General features: G+C 44.8%; 1 protein-coding gene across 1 annotated transcript; it reads right to left on the reverse strand.

The window, feature by feature from the left end:
• Positions 1 to 1,525: 1,525 nt before the first annotated feature.
• ZBTB1 (zinc finger and BTB domain containing 1) lies at positions 1,526 to 10,609 on the reverse strand. The gene is made up of 2 exons (XM_066608181.1): positions 10,378 to 10,609; positions 1,526 to 5,064 (listed from the first exon to the last, which is right to left on the reverse strand). The coding sequence occupies exons 1-2, from the start codon at positions 10,396 to 10,398 to the stop codon at positions 2,974 to 2,976; spliced, it is 2,112 nt and encodes a 703-aa protein (XP_066464278.1). The 5' UTR covers positions 10,399 to 10,609; the 3' UTR covers positions 1,526 to 2,973.
• Between the last annotated feature and the right edge of the window lie 6,558 nt (positions 10,610 to 17,167).

Raw genomic sequence — 17,167 nt, forward strand, 5'->3', positions numbered from 1 at the left:
GAGCACGGGATGAATTTTCGGGAAGGGCTTAAAAATATAAGACCTGAAAATCATCCTAAAATGTGTAAAAATTAAAAAAAAATAAATTTATACTTACCTTTCCGCTGCAGCCGGAGTTCAGCCGCGCCTGGCCGGCAGTTCTCCTGAACTGCTTTCTGTAATATTTAGCAGGTGGGGATTTAAAATCCCCGCCTGCTGAATGGACTGCCTCTGATTGGTCACAGCTCTCACTCACCCATTCATTAATTCATGAATGAGACCTCGGAGCCCGAAATGCAGCCCTGCATGTTGCTCCTTGCCTGCCCTATCCATTTCTGTGTTTTTTACATGACTTTGGTGATTTGCTAAAATTTTCACAAATGAAAACCTTAGCGGAGCACCAGTCATATACAAAAATGCTTGAGTCGCCCATTGACTTCAATGGGGTTCGTTACTCGAAACGAACTCTCGAGCATCACTGAAAGTTCAACTCGAGTAACGAGCACTCGAGCATTTTGGTGCTCGCTCATCTCTAGTGCTGACGTTTCTGTTGGTACCATTTTTGTATACAAACGACTTTTTGATCGTTTTTTATCATTTGTTCTTGGAGACAGGGTGACCAAAAAAAAGCGCATTTCTGGCGTTTCCTTTTATATTTTTTTTCCGGACAACGTTCAACGTGTGGATAAAATAATGCATTATTTTGCTAGATCGGACTTTTACGGATGCAGCGATACCAAATACATATTTTTGCTTTATTATTTAGATTCTTTTATTGCAAATATGGCAAAAGGTGTTTTTTTTTACTTTTATTACTTTTTTTTTTTGTAATGATTAGTTAAACTTTATTGGTTTTTTTTTTTACACTTTCTTTCAGTCCCCAGGGGGGACCACAACCAGCGATGCTTTGATTGCTCCTGCAGTATGATGTAATGCTTTAGCATTACGTCATACTGCTTTTTGACAGGCAGTCTATCAAGCCACCCCACGGGGATGGCTTGATAGGCAGTCTCCTAAGGCAGCCTGAGGCCTTTCAGAAGGCCCCCAGCTGCCATGACACCTGCATGGCTCCACCGATCTCGCCCATGCTGTATTGAGGGAGATAGCGGCAGGACATAAAAACACTATTGGGCCATCACTAAGGGGTTAAATACCGATATCAAAATACTAGCAAAAATTCTGGATAACTGGCTTAACTGTGTGATTACACATTTAATTCACTCAGACAAGCTGCGTCTCAAAAGGCCACGGACATTAATATTGGCCGGCTATTTCTAAATATTGTTGCTGCACCACCAGAACCTAGTCTGGGATTCATCAGTTTATATGGGGCAAACAAGCCAAAAGTGTGTCCTTCGGCATATGCTTCACAGGATTACATTTGCAAATAAAACTTGCTAAGAAGTTGATTCCATAATGACCATCCTCAGTGCTCCTGAATGCCAATTCTCATCCTATACAGTTTTGCATATGATGCCAGATACCTACTTGGGCAAAAAAGGCAGAAGACACATCAAAACTACTGAAGAAGACACAAAGAAACCAGTTGAACTGGTAGTAGACATTTAATGCAATGCTCCAGTTATATGTACATGGATGATGTCACATTACTGTATCAGCATAAATCAGCATTATGAATGCCCGAATTTAGTATAAACGTCTCACCTACATTTTGAACATATGCAAGGGAAATCTCCAACCTTCAACCGTGTGAGCTTAGGCGGTCAGGGTGGAGACCCCATAAGGATGCTTTAACACACCGGAATGTCGACTATTAAAATCCACGTCTAAATGCAGGTTTTGATGCGGAATTGCCGTCAGACTTAAGCCATTTGCAAATACCTGTCAAAATCTGCATATTAGACACATGGGTCTGCCGTAGATATTTCCACATGGCAGAATATTCCCGTGTGTGTGTGAAAGCACCCTAAAGAAATAGTCCGGAAAAACAGATACATTGTGTTACACATAAGGCTTAGGGTACATGACACAGGGATTCTCTATGATATTCACCGAAACCCCCTTAAGCCTTGCACTAGGCATAACACAGTGTAGCAATTTTACCCATTGTGTTCCTATAAGTTGCTTTAATGGGGTTGTTCAGTTGAAAAACTATTAATGGCTTATCCTCAGAATAGGTCATCAATAGCAGATTGGTGGGGTTCTAACAAAAGTGACCCCAGAAAAGCTATTTGTCAGGCCAATGTGCTTGTGCACTGGGCTGATTTCTGCAGGAAGCAGAGCTCTGTTCCCACTGCAGTGGACAGGATTGGTATTGCAGGCTATTCACTTCAATGGGAGCTTGTCTGGCCCCTGCAGTGGGAATAGAGCTATTTGCTTCCTGGAGAAATCAGCCCAGTGCACTAATACAGCAGCTTGGCAAACAGCTGATCATCATGGATCCCGTGCAGCGGACTTCTCCTAACCTTATGTGCACAGAAATCCCCATTATAATGTACTTTTAATTGCACTTGTTGCTCCAACCTAGGTTATATATCTTCTCATGACAGCATGGTGCTATACAAATAAACATATATACTTATTAATCTGTACAGTATTCAATTAGTACCAAATAAGAGCTCACCTACATTATAAGCACTATTAGAAGTGGAATACATAGAGAGCCCGAGATATAAAAAAGGTGCCATGTTTCACAGTAATTCCACACACACCTGCAAACATTGCAAGAAATCATGCTAGACTATATATACGAGAAGAAAGGCAGTAATGATACATTCAGTCATTTCTACATTAAATTGGTTTCTGAGAAATGATTTATAACAGTCAGAATTCCAATACTAAAAAAAGGCAAAACTAAAAAAAATATTTAAAAAAATAGTATCAAATACACTTTCACAGGTATACTATATATATATGTACTTAGAAATGCACTGCTACCCCACCAACAAAAAGAAGACATTATGAACAGGATTCTCATGTCCTATGGAATCTTTTAGAACTTTGGTTTCTTTTCCATACAGGTAACGTTAAAGTTTAGACTTTCTTAAAATGCTTGGAGTTGTAGTGCGACCTCATATCTTTCCTTAAGTTAAATTTTGCACCACAGACTCCACAAGTATACAGATGAATATCCATATGTTGTTCTAAGAGTTCATTACTTGGAAAGATCTGAAAACACACTTGGCATATCGTTTCTCCTGCCGCCAAATGGGAAATCATGTGACGTACATGGTCATGTTTGCGAAAATTTCCTTGGTCGCAAAGTGAGCAGATGTACCTAGCCATGCCTGTGTGCATGTCGTTATGCAGTCTCAGCTGGCGCTCCCGTAAAAATTGTTTTCCGCAAATTTGGCATGAAAACTGTTTCTCCTTGGTATGTACAGTATAATGTTCTCGTAAGTGGCAACGCTGGAAAAAGCCTTTGCCGCAGATGTCACAGAAATGTTTTCTCCGATGATCTTTGTCGGTATCATCAGAAACAGAACTTCTGAAGACATCATGGTCCAAGCACTGAGACATGTGCTCCACCACCAGGTTCTCAGACTCAAAGCGCTGACCACAGTTAGGGCAACGGTAAGGGCAAGAGGAATGTTTATAAACCTGTTTGGCTGCCCCAATGCCCCCTTCACTCAAGTCATCCCACATGTCTGCTAGCACCTCTCCCATTCCTGATGACTCCTCCATACCATCTTCAAAGCGCATCCTCTCGTCAATGTTCCTCTCGTTGTTCTCGAGTCGCTCCTGAGCTTCTCCACATCGTTGGGCGTGTTCTTGAAGTTGTCTACCTTTCACAAGAATCTGTCCACATTTGCCGCATGCACATATACTTTCAATATGTTGGGACAGGTAGTGGGAGGTGAGGTCACGCTCGGTGACAGTTACCCCACACAATTCACATGCCATGTCAGATGTAGCCTCGCTGGTCTCCGCGCCATCTTGATCCAGAAAGCTGACATTGCGCCTACAGCTTCCCAAAGCTTGTAAATTGACAGATTTCTCACTAGTACTTTTATAGTGTTCACCAATGTAGTATCCACCCAGTGCCTCATCAGCTTCATCATCTAAGTCATCAATGTCCGAAGACTCAAAATAATCTTTATCTGAGATTTTCACGATATTAATATCTTCCATTTCCACAATCGAGTTCTCATCAGCTTCAATTTTTATAAAAACTGGGTTTTTCTCAGTAGTGTCTATGGTTTCACTTTTTATTTGCTCTAGAGTGACAGATACATTTTTTGTACCTTCAGAAGACATAGAGGTCTCCCCGCATTGACTTGAGTCAGCCCTACGCATGTTGACTTGGGTTGGAGAAAACTTTGAGTTCGGTGATTCACTACCGCTCTGGCTTGGATCGTTGCTAGACTGTTCTCGATTTTGGAAGAAATGCCTATTAGTGCAAGTTTGAGAGTGCTCGTCAAGAAGTTTTTCACAACTGAATGCAAAACCACAGCTCTCACATGTGTAGCTACGTCCGAAACGTCTGCTCCCACGTTCTCTTGTGTTCGATACTTTTGCAGAAGGGGTTTTCTTGCAGATGTTGAGCATCTGCTTACGCAATGTGGGAGTCACACTATGTTCAGCGTGTCTTTCGGGAGTAGTATTTACAGGTAATGCAGGCTCCGAGGGCCATCTGGTTGGTTCCTCTTTGCTCTTTGGCATGGGTTCCTCATACATGCGGACACCAAAAACCATTTTATTACTCAGGCTACTTGATGCAGAGGAGGAGCATTTGATTGAAGAATCGATATCCTGTATGTCTTCCAAGCAGTCAGGGATAACATATAGCTGCAAGTAACTCATAGCATGCTTTAACTGTTCAAAATTTTCCGTTGCTTTAAGGATTTTACCCAAATACATGAACTGCAATATCAGGTCAAAGCATTCGGCACTGATCTTGGTGTTGGTGAGGTTAATTTGTGCTATGGTGTGCTGATGATTTATGAACATCATTTTAAAGTAAGAGCTGCAGGCTGCGAGGACGGCCTTGTGGGCTTGGAAGTAGGTATCATTGATGGAGATGCAGCAGTCGCAGAGGAATCCCCATTCTCTCTGGTTGTAGAGTTGCTGAAGCACATAATTACAATGGCTTGCTTTTCCCATCATGATTTCTTCCAGCGGTTCCTATATATAAAACCGCAAGAAAAGAACGTTACATAACTTAATAATGGTGTGCAAGATGCAAAGATATGTCTACCAACTATAATGAATTTTACAGAAAGTTTGCCTGCTTGGTGAGGTGTTGAGATGACATGTTGTTGCCGCAGCATTGTAAATACGTTGTGCAGGAGATGTGAAAGGAGAGCCACTTATCATTTCTTGTTTTATCCAGTGTATTTCTATTTTATTTTTAACCCTTTCCAATCCACCGTCTGACGTCTTCCTACATTCTGATTGAAGCTTGTACAGCTCCAATGTCAGAAGACGTCCGACAGGGTATTCTTACCGTCTATTGCCAGCCACTCCCCTGTCGGAGCCTCTCTGGCGCACACACACTGGCTTTAGCCAGCAGATGGCACCGTTGTAGAACAGCAAAAAGAGAAAGCCTTTTAGGAAACCCTGAATCCAAAATTAAATTGGAAAGGGTTAAAGCTGAAAAACCCTAGTAATATATTATGTCAGGATCACTCCCCTTATGTGCGGATGGATCCAATTAGCACAAACCAGGGCTGTGGGCTCCCTGCAAGCTTCTCAACAGACTGCAGGACGCTGTTTATAGCAGCAAATACTCTGGGAGTGGTACAGGCCTGTACTTTTTTTTTTACTAGTTTTGGATGCTACAGAACAAAATAATATCACAATGTTCATAAAGAACTGCATACAGTTTGTTAAACAGAATGCAATGCACAATAACGCAATCAGGGTGGTTACACATCTACGTCAGGGGTTCCACTTTCCTGTTACGTTTGGGAAGCAAAAAAGGGGAATCCCCATGGCCAAAGGGCTCAGTCTCAGGACGGAATCGTACAGCGCCGAATGGACTCCATTGACTGTAACGGCTTCCGATTGGTTTCCGCTCAACTGCTGGCTTATGCTCAGCTGCATACAGTGCTTTTTTTCCTGGTATTTCATGCCGCAATTGCGACGGAACCTCCGATAGAAAGTTGGAACGCACATGTGACACCACCCTTGGTGATTGTTCCCAGCAAGAGAAACCAGGTAATCTTGTAGATATGATAACAAAAATACATGATGTTATAGCGAACTTCCAAACCAACACACGCCTCTTCAGGCTTGCATTGGTTCAGATCGCTCGTGTGAAACTAGCCTAATTCAAATACATATATAATGAATGTTAAAATAAAAATGATGTCCTGCACTGTACTGGACAGACATCCAAGGTAAGGTGGCACCTCCTGCCCACATTCACAGTGACGCCAACCAGGCACGACCTTCCCCTTTTAACAGGTTTCCTGCATATTCGTATTTGCGCCAGCCCATTCTCTTCAATAGTCTATTGCAGTGTGTAATACACACCAAAATAGGCCATGCCACGTATTTTTTCATGCGATCGAACATTAATGGGTTCTAGTCACGGTTTATTATGCGCAAAAATAAAATTCCATGCGTAATACACTGCACAAATATGTACGTGTAAACGACCCCTTAGGCCTCCCTCACACAGGAATTTTTGTACAGCATTTAGCGCTGCGCTAAACACTGTACAATGCTCCCATTTATTTCAATGGGGCTCTTCACACAAGCGACAAAAAGCAGCATTTCCAACGCTGCGCTTTGACAGCGGTGCATGTTCTATCGTTGGCTGTCATCAGCTGTGCATTGCCAATGGAAATGAATGGGCAGCGGTTTCAGTACTGCCAAAAACGCGGCACAACTTGGTGCCGCTAAACGCCGTAGCTACACTACCTGAGGAAAAAAAAAATCAATACTCACCTAGCAGGCGCCGTCGGGTCCCTGCTACTGCTCTCCGGAGCGCTGTGCAGGCTTCCGGGCACTTGTCATGGCCGACAAAGCACCTCTTTCTGGTAATGGAGATTGAAGACCCCGCCTCCAGCAAGAGATTGCTGTGATTGGCTGAGGTGCTTGGCCAATCACAGCCATTCATTGAATGGCTCAGCCAATCAGAGCAATCTTTTGCTAGAGCCTTGGTCTTCAAACAACGTTACTAGCAAAAGATGGTCTGTTGGCGATTATAAGTGCTATGAAGCCTGCACAGAGCTACGGAAAGCAGCGGCAGAGACCCAACGGTGTCTACTAGGTGAGTATTGCTTTTTTTTTTTGCTAGCTTCCTTGGCTGCGTTTTCAGCTGTGCGGAAAACGCCACTAAAAATGCGGCGAACACGCTGGTAAAGCACGTGCCAGCGCTGCTGAAAACACAATAAGCACAACGTTGAAAAATGCTGCATTTCTGCAAACGCCTGTGTGAGGGAGGTCTTACAGACTCAAAAACACACTGTGCGCTGCCGCATGGTGTCCGAGGTATCACATGGCTTAGGAAATAGGTAAAACATCATGCTCTGGATCATGCCATTATTTTATGACAATCCCCTCTTCACCCCCACCAAAAAGAAAACCCTAACAGTTGCTATATAATGTACAGCTCTGTGCCTGGTAAACAATGAAGAGCCCACAGTACTTGAGGGGGGCCACAGCCCATTCAATCACTTGATTGTGGAGGGTTCCAGGAATTGGCCCCCTACTGATCTAATATTGATAACCTATCCCAAGGCCGCACTTATACAAACGTATTTGCGTAGTGTATGATGCAGGAAGCTTTCCATGCACAACACGCAGTGAATAAAAGCCATTAATTTAAATGGATTCGTTCAAATTAGTGTATTTTGCGCGCCCATTTGTGCACTAAAATAGCACATCTTCAACTAACTTAACTGCCCAGTGCAATCAATCTAAACCTGCTTGCATGTTTTTTTGCACGACTTGTGCATGCAATACATACATTAAAACACGCATAGGCATGTGCAAAAATGCAATGCCCACTGTACAAACACGCTGCACAATTACACGCGTAAATGCACATATTACACCAGGCTAAGGCTCCTTTTATATGGAGAGATAAAGTGTTCACAAGAGCGAACGATGACTGAGTTCGCTCGTGCGGTCTGTTTATACAGGCAGATAAATTGTTCACAATTTCATTCAGAAAATCGCAGTGGACAGAACATACGGGGTCATTGGAGATTGATATGCACTAGAATAGGACATGCAAAAATGTATTTCATGAGGACCATTAGTCCGCATAGAAAAGCGCTCATGTGAATAGCCCAATTGGTTATAATGGGTCCATTTGCTATCCGTGAAATACACAGACAGCAAAAAGACTAGAAAAACATCTATCTGTATGGGCCATAACTGTAGGCCAATCTCGCCAAAATTAGCTGTATTGGGCGTCTCATGAAGAGTTGCTGCAGAGATGAAACATTTTGGGACTTATTCACACAGGCGAATGCGATTGTGATCTGTGAAAACCAGACTGATTTCTCATGCGTTTTTGCGACTGTTTTTCTGCATGTTAAATAAAACAGAAGGAGGCCCCGCTGATGTCATTTAAAGCTCCCACTGAAGTCAATGGGTGCATGGAAAAAAAAATGAATGCAACTATGGCCAGTTTTTTCGAACTTACCCACTGACTTGAACGGGCATTTTTCGCCCAAAAATCAGACCAAGATAGGCCATGCTGCATCTTTTTATTATCCATCGCAGTAAACAATGCTCATGTGGATAGAACCATTGAAATTAAGGTGTTCTATTTCTGTGCGAGTTCGGTCTAATTAGAAATCGGACCATACTCGCATGGAAAAACCGCCCACGTGAATAAGCCTTTATGCTACTATTTAAAGGGAATAAGTCAGCTTGAATATGCTGCCCAAACAGCAGGCATCCTGTTATAGAGCCGGAGGAGCTGAGCAGGATTATAAATATAAAGTTTTTCACCGCGGGCCATATAAGCCTTGGGCCGCCTGCAAACGGGCGGAATTTCCGCCCTTGGAAGCTGCCATAGGATTGCGTTAGCAAACGCAATCCTACGCAGACTGCTGCGGTTTTTCCGCACGAAATCTCGCGCAGCAAACAAACCGCAGCATGTTCTACTTCTGTGCGGGGCTCGAAACGTCACTCACCGGCCACCAGCTCCAGTCTGCGCATGCGCCGGCTGCCTGGCAGCCGGCACATGAAAGATCCGGAGCTGCGGGGCGCGGGTGAGTACGCGCTGCTCTCTGCAGGCGTTTGGGTCCGGTCCAGCAGCGAGAATTCTCGCTGCCGGATCCGACGCGGCCATCTGCAGGCGGCCTTGGGCTGCCTGTCCACGACCATGATGGAATATCGCTAGCAAAATTCCGGCGCGGGAGAGGAAGGGGGAGAACTGACAGGTCTCCGCAATGAGACTATCTAATAGGTAGGCTCACCTCGGAGAATCGTGGCAAAGCGCAGCATGCCGCAAGCAGAGCATCGCTATGATTCTCCGCTCGTGGATGTCGGGCTGCGCTTTCCATAGTTAGCATATGGTAAGTGTTCACTGCGTTACACGCAGCCAGATTATCTACACGGATGACGAGTGACATATCACCAGTGGACAGGCAGCTTTATGGTTGCCTACAATGGGCCGATTGTAATTGGAAGACTGTGTAGTAATAGTGACCCCCATTGTGGCCCCAGTAGTAAAAGTAACACATTTCAGAATTTTGGAATCGGAATGCGAGCCATAATTCCACAGCCATATACAATGCAAGCGAATGAGGTTTTAATAAACCCCAATCACTAACTGTGGGGAAAATATCTGCAACGGACATTAGACATGCTGAGGATCTTCAGATCTGAAGGATGCTGCTGCAGAACAGTGATGGATTCTTACCGCAGATCTCATTCATTGCAACCAGTTACATCTGCAGAAAAATTGGCAACAAACTCTACATGTGGACTTTGGTGCTGATTTTGCTATAGATTTACAGGCGATGTGTGATCACTCCATAATGACTCCCAAATACACAGTTAGGTTGTCTAAACACCAACAGGAAAGAACATGCCAATGCAGGCATCCAGAGGGTCTGTGAATGGCCATGAAGCTGCTACTACGGCTGTGGGTCTGCGCCCCAGTGCAGGGACAGAACAGATGAGAGTTGTGGCTACAAGACCAGGAAGAGCCGCATGCAGCCCCCCTCCCTCCAGTCATCTATGACGTCACATCCCCCGGGCAGCCAATGACGGAGCTCCTATGAGTTGCAAGTTGCTGGTGGCCACGGCCTGTCAATCAAAACTGCAACCCGGGAACTAGCCCCATTTATCCCGACAGTAGCCATCTATCGTGATAGTGACGGCATGCCTATGGCCGAAATGACCATTGAGCACAATTGCAGGGAGGGTAGCAGTGGCGGGCTGAGGATGGCATGTAGACGGGGCACTGGAGGCCATGCCGTCCGTGCGCTCACAGCAGTGACCACAGGAAGCAGCATCCGCACTCACCTTGTGATGGGCTGCAGGCATCTGGCTGCTGTACGGCTGCTGGGCACGGCGGCCGGCCCTGTGATGGCAGTGGGTGGGAGCCCTGATACTAGCGAGCGGGGGAGCCGCCCCCCTGCAGCCACAACCCCGGAGCCCACCGGTGAGGACCCCTGACCACTCACTCAATCACCGACTGCCTCGCTGCCCCGAGAGCATTGAGGGGAAGGGGAGGCTACGCTGCTTCCTTCTAGGTCTGCACTGATTTCGGACGCCCCCTGCAGGCCACGGACAGGTTATACATGTGGTGTACACAGCTGGCAGCAGGGGATCGCAGACACAGCAATCCAGGCAGGAGGGACGTAGTGAGAGGTCTAGCAGGGTGTATGTGGACAGCCTGATAAGTGCTGCCCCCTGGAGTACACGGTGCCCCCCAAGAAGTGCAGCTCCTGCGGCTTACAGTGCAACACCACCAGCATAAGGCATATTAACGTTTACTACACGGGAACACCTAAAAAGTGTGTCAATTAAAGGCTTAGTGCCACGATTAACACCTATCCACAAAATAAAGGCAGCCTTGTGGCCCTTTTACATACAACTGCTCATTTGCCCGGGCTAACAAGCTGATGATGTCATCCCCAGGTCGTTCGCGCCCGTGCAGCCTGGTTAGACAGGCAGATCAGCGTTGAGAATCGTTCAGTTCTCATCCAGGGTTCCACATTCCTTTGTGAGCGAGGAGGGTTTAAACACAACAAGAAGGGAAGGAACCAACAACTGTTATGCCGGCTGGAACTGAACAACGCACACAAGGCTAACGATTCTCGTTCGTCCTTCAGTCGTGGCTCGTGTTTAAACGGAATGATTAGCGCTCACTTCTATTCGTTTTAACAATTTTTTGAACAATAATTGTTACGTCTAAACACATCTGACGACCGCCTGCACGCGGGTGCCCACAGCAGAATCCGACGCTGTGCCCACCGGCATCCGCACATACCTGTATTTTCTTCTTTTCTCGCCTAAACTCCTGCTTTTCCTGTGGAATCTAAATTGCGGACGGGCCGCGGGTCAGATGGCTTCCATTGACTTCCATGGAAACCGTCCGTATTGGATCTGCAGGAAAATGGAGCATGCTGCAATTTTTCATCCGCAAGTGGAAAGCACAACTGTTTTCTGCTTGTGTGCATGAAGAATCACTTTTGTATTGCATGCTATGGGCTGTATTTGCCGCGGTATCCAGAAGCAGTCACACACTCCAGATCCCGCAATTCACGCAAAGGCTGTATTTACACAGGCGAGTGTGATATCGATCGAAGTAAGTCGGACTAATATTGCACTTGAAAAGCAGCAATTCCTCCTGCGATTGCAATGCGTTTTGCAAGAAAAACGCAGCGTTGGCATTGATGAATTCTCCCTGGAAAATCCCTTTAATACAACTGTCCTCTATAGAAAAGAATACTTCTATAATATAAAGTCCTTTTTCACATGGGTAAATGATTGGCACACAATGGCATAGTGTGGATCTAAGTGGGATTAATCTTCAAGACAGGATTGATTAAAAACTACAGTTAGGCCCAATGTTCACGGGCGGATTTGATTTGTGGAACCCGCACAGGAGATCCGCAAATCAAGCCGCCCATAGGGATGCATTAGCATCCACAAAACAATTTAAAGCATGCAGATGGGATTTTTTTCCCCGGTGCGTGGGTCACAGGCATGGGAAAAAATCGCAGCATGCTCCATTTTTCTGCAGATCCCGCGGGACGGCTTCTATTGAAGTCAATGGAAGCCGTCCGATCTGCAGCATACCCGCAGCTGTCACTGTGGACGTGCCACGGAACCCCATGGGAAAGCAAGATATAAAAAAAAAAAAAAATCCGCCATGCGGAAATAAGAAGATCCGTCCAGCACAGAAGAGACCTGCGCTGGATCTGGAATGTATTTTTCTGTCCATGTCTGCAGGCACGGCTGGATCCCGCTGCGGGATTCAACAGATGGAATCCGTGCGTGCAAGTGGACATTGGGCCTTAGTCAAAATCATAATGAATAGGGAAATACATAATTGTATAAGTATGAACAAATCAGCAATTGCAATTAATAAACAGTAGAAAAAGAAACTTTGTACTTACCTGAAATAGAGCCTTTGACACGGCCTCACCAAAAGGTGGCGTCACACCCATGCTGTATGTGTTGTATGGTATGGAGCATAAAAAGTTATCAGCAGAAGTTAACTGGTATTTTTTAGCATAGAAGTCTGTGGCACATATACCCTGTATAGGCACACATCTGTATCATGTTGCATTCTGTTTCAGCAGTACGAGGGGCTGCTGATAAGTCTTTGGCTTTGTGTTCTTTTTCTGTTTCTATGGTAACGAATGTTACATCACATGAAACCCTTATGTGTCTAATATATGTTTTCAAAATTTTGTGTTTGTAGCTTATGGCCACAGTGATCTAGGCACGCGGGAAAACAAAATGGCGGAGTCTAAGGCGATATTCACAGCAAATGAGAGCAGAGGAGTGATAAAATTCTTGTTTCGGCAAGGAAAGTCCACGAAGGATATTCATGGTGATATGTCGCAGACATTGGGGGATCAATGCCCTTTATATTCTACTGTTAAGAACTAGGTCGCCAAATTTAAAACGGGCCCCTTCAGCACCAATGATTAGGAACGTCCTGGACGACCGAGAGACGGTGTTGTTCCGGAGATCGTCGATGCTGTGCACAACCTCAGAATCGGCCAATTTCAGCTAAAGGAATAGCAGACATCATGGGGATTTCTCGTGAACGTGTTTGTGTCATTATCCATGAACATTTGAACATGAAGAAGCTATCTGCAAAGTAGGTCCCCAAATGTTTGACAACAGATCAGAAAAGTATGCGAGTGAGAACTTTCTGGTCCATTTGTCAGCGTTTCCAGATTGATAAGAACTTCCTGGATCGACTGGTCACTATGGATGAGACCTGGATTTACTTGTATGACCCTGAAACCAAGGAGCAGCCAAAATAGTGAAGGCACAGTGGTTCTCCTCACCCAAAGAAGTTCAGGGTGCAAAAATCAGCCACTAAAGTGATGGCGTCTGTGTTCTGGGATAAGGAGGGCGTCCTGCTAGTGGACTGCCTTCAAAATGGTTCCACCATCAATGCAAGGTATTACATTGAACTTTTGGACCAATTGAAGGCAGCTCTAAAGGCCAAAAGGCGCGGAAAGCTGTCCAAAGGAATCTTGTTCCTGCAAAACAACGCCTCCGCTCACACTACACAAGCGACCATGGCAAAACTGGTGGAGCTAAGCTTCCAGCTGGTTGACCACCCACCTTATTCACCAGATCTAGGTCTCTCTATCATCTGTTTCCAAACCTGAAGAAACACCTCAAGGGTACCAAATTTCACACCATTTCTGATGCCATGGCTGCTACGGATGACTGGTTTGAGGCACAACCGAAATCCTTCTTTTTGCAAGGCTTACAGAACTTGGAATACCGATGTAAGAAGTCTGTTGGCATCAGTGGGAAGGATGTGGAATCAATGTAAAGTTTCAACTTCCTATCTTGTTTCTTTTTGGGTAAAGCCAAAGACTTATCAGCAGCCCCTCGTACACCTCTTCTTGCCTGAAGCAATAAAAAAGCCTCAGCTGTACAATAACAACACGACTTGAAAATTACCTGTTTTCAGCATCGTGCCTATGGTAAATAGGGTTTTCTGGGACTTTAATATTGAGGTCTATCTGAACAGTGGGGGCCAACTCTCAGCACCTCCATAATCAGATGACTGAAGGGGCGCAGCTCTTTAGTCAGCTGATTGATGGAGGTACCAAGAACCTAAGGATAGGCTATCAATATAAAAGTCCCAGAAAATCCCTTTAATCACTTAGTGACCGCCAATACCCCTTTTTTTTTACAGAGGTCACTAATGGGCCTTAAACCTGCACATATATCTTTTAAGTTCAATGGCTTGGCTCACTACTGACCGCCCGGCTCCTGTTCTAACTGCCAATAATGGAGAAACCTCAGATCCTGGCAGTTGTATCCCTAACATGTCACAATCAATATCAACTACAGTATGTAAGCAGATGATAGAGGTAAGGGGCTCCTCTTGTAACTCATCTGCACCCCACAATGTGATCCCAAGTACCAATGGCCTCCCATGGCAGCCAGAGGCCTGACAAAGGCCTCTGTATCTACCATGTCACTCACCCTATTAGACCCCGTCTCCAGCACAGTCTGTTAGGCTGATGTCATAGGCATTGTAGAATGCACTGCATGAGTAATGCAGTGTACTATCCTAGCGATCGAATCATCGCATCTTCTCTGCTCTAAGCTGTGAATCCTCACCAAAAACCATTTGGAGCGGATTTTGACTCAATTTTTGAAATTGATCCACATCAAATTTCACCCTTTCAATTAAATGGGTAAATTCTGGTAAAGATCCATGTCAGAATCCATTCCCATGGAGCCGATATAAAACAGTTGTTGGAGCAAAATTTTATACGGACTTTTGCTTCAGAAAATGGACACCAATCTTGCTACTTGTGAATGCACGCTAAGGGCTCGGTCCGACGAACGTTTGTTTTTTTTTTGCACGCTTATGTGCGCAAAAAAATCAGCGCCATGGATGTGCAAAATGCAAGTGACCAAAGCTTCATGCTTTTTTTTACATGTGCTCAAAATAGTGTGTGCAGGCCTTCAACAGGCAAAGTTTCAGATGCCCGTTCACTGGAGCAGCTGCTCCACGAAGGTCCCATCCTCACTAAAAAAAACTATGACTGCCTTATCAGTGTTCAGTGATGATGGGACTTGCCGTGGGCATGAATGAATCCCCTGCCACAGAGGACCACAATGCTATTCCATTGCTTTCAATTGGGACGATGCTGCTGCCGCCCCATTGAAAGCAATGGGATGAAGGCAACTTCTGCCGCGATGATTTTCAAAGGGCTGGGTGGGGGGGCTTAAAATATAAGCACTACCCCGAAAATCATCCCTAAGGCCTCATGTCCACGGGGAAAATCAGGCCCGCTACGGATTCTCCATGGAGAATCTGCAGCGGGTCCCTCCTGCCCCGCGGACATGAGCGCTGAAAATAAGAATAAATCAGAATTAACTCACCTCCCGCACGCTCCGGATACTTCCTTCGCTGCCGCGTCATCTTCTCTGCGTCACGGCCGGATCTTCTTTCTTCGGCCCGGCGGATGCGCAGGATGACGTCTGTGACGTGCCCCGCGCATGCGCCGGCCTGAAGCAAAATGATCCGGCCGCGACTGAGAGAAGATAGCGCCGCGGCGAAGAGAAGAAACGGAGCGGGTGAGTAAAATCTGATTTTTGTCTCCCGCGGATCCGGACGGCTTCCATAGGCTTCAATAGAAGCCCGCGGGAGCCGTCCCCGCGGGAGACCCACACGAAAATGGAGCATGGTCCAGATTTTTTCATGCTCCATTTTTTTTAAAATCACTTTTATTGACCATCCGCGGGTATTTATCTACCCGCGGGTGGTCAATGCATCCCTATGGGATGCGGATCCACGGGCAGGAGAAGAGTTAAAATCTGCTGCAGATTTTAATTCTTCTTTTGCCTGTGGACATGAGGCCTAAGTGTTAAAAAAAAATGTAACTCACCTAGAAGCGCTGTCCGGCTTTTCTCCCCCTTTCCACATCAGTCTTTATCTGTATTCTGGTGGCCAGGGATTGTAAAATCCCGCCTCCAGAAAGCGCTGCCTCTGATTGGCTGAGCGCTGTAACCAATCAGAGGCAGCGCTCAGCTGTCATTTAATCAATGTGCAATAAAATCACACAAGAAAATTAGAAGTGGCAGCACTGTTTTTGCAAGAAAAAGCATTGCTAACGCTCAGACATCTCATGAGCAAAGTTGCAATTTTCTCGCAGCGATATTACGATTGCCAGTGTGAAGGAGCCCTCCGCCTCCATTCACTGAGCGATGCTCATTCCTGTGTAAACGAGCATAAGAACGATTATCGCTGGGATGACCTGTCAGGCATCTGCCCCCAACAGGTCGTTCCGAGTAAAAGAGCCTAACCCATAGTGCATTTATTTTCCTGTGCTGAATCCATGATATCCGACCCTGATGTCTTCTGGAATGGAAGGTGACTTGACCTGTTTGCGCCTTAATGACAGCCAAATTTTGGAAATCTGACGTGCCACTTTAACATAGAATAACTCTGTAAAGGTTTTGCATATCCAAGTATTTCTGACATTCTTTTTTTGCCACATATTGTACTTCATTTAGGTAGTAAAAATAGACCAATAGAATTTGTGAATAAAACACCAAAATTGGGAAAATGTTGAAAAAAATGTCATTTCTTCAAATTTTCAACTGCAATATGTCAAATATGTACAAACATACTGTACAAATTTTAGCAAGATATATATTTCCATGTTTATTTTTATTCTGGAACCACATATGAAAAACTTTAGTTTTTTAAGCAATTTAGGAGACGTACAAATTTAATATTAATTATTAAAATTTTGAGAAACATTTTGTTCTATTACACCAAGCGAAGATTGCAGAGGTTCATAGGTGTCAGAATGATAGATATTTCTACAAATCACAAATAACTCAATTTTAAAAAAATACACCCCTTGTATTCACTGAGGAGTGTCATGAGTATTTTGACCCCACAGTTTTTTTTAGAAATTATTGCAATTTAGAGAAGAAAAAATAAAATGTCATACATTTGCAAATATGTCATTTTAACCCCTAAGGATGAGGCCCTTTTTTCCCATTTTCTTTTTTTCCTCTACCCTTTTAGGCGTCTCTTACATGAGCGACAGTGATATCGCCGCAAGAAAATCGAAGCGATATT

Source organism: Eleutherodactylus coqui, chromosome 6 (assembly GCF_035609145.1).
Source record: "Eleutherodactylus coqui strain aEleCoq1 chromosome 6, aEleCoq1.hap1, whole genome shotgun sequence".
Lineage (NCBI taxonomy): Eukaryota > Metazoa > Chordata > Amphibia > Anura > Eleutherodactylidae > Eleutherodactylus > Eleutherodactylus coqui.

Coding starts and splice junctions, on each gene's coding strand:
- ZBTB1 (XM_066608181.1), bottom strand. CDS start 10,398: ATGCCTGCAGCCCATCACAAG. Junction 5,065..10,377: donor TGCCTGCAGCCCATCACAAG/GTGAGTGCGGAT, acceptor TTTTATATATAG/GAACCGCTGGAAGAAATCAT.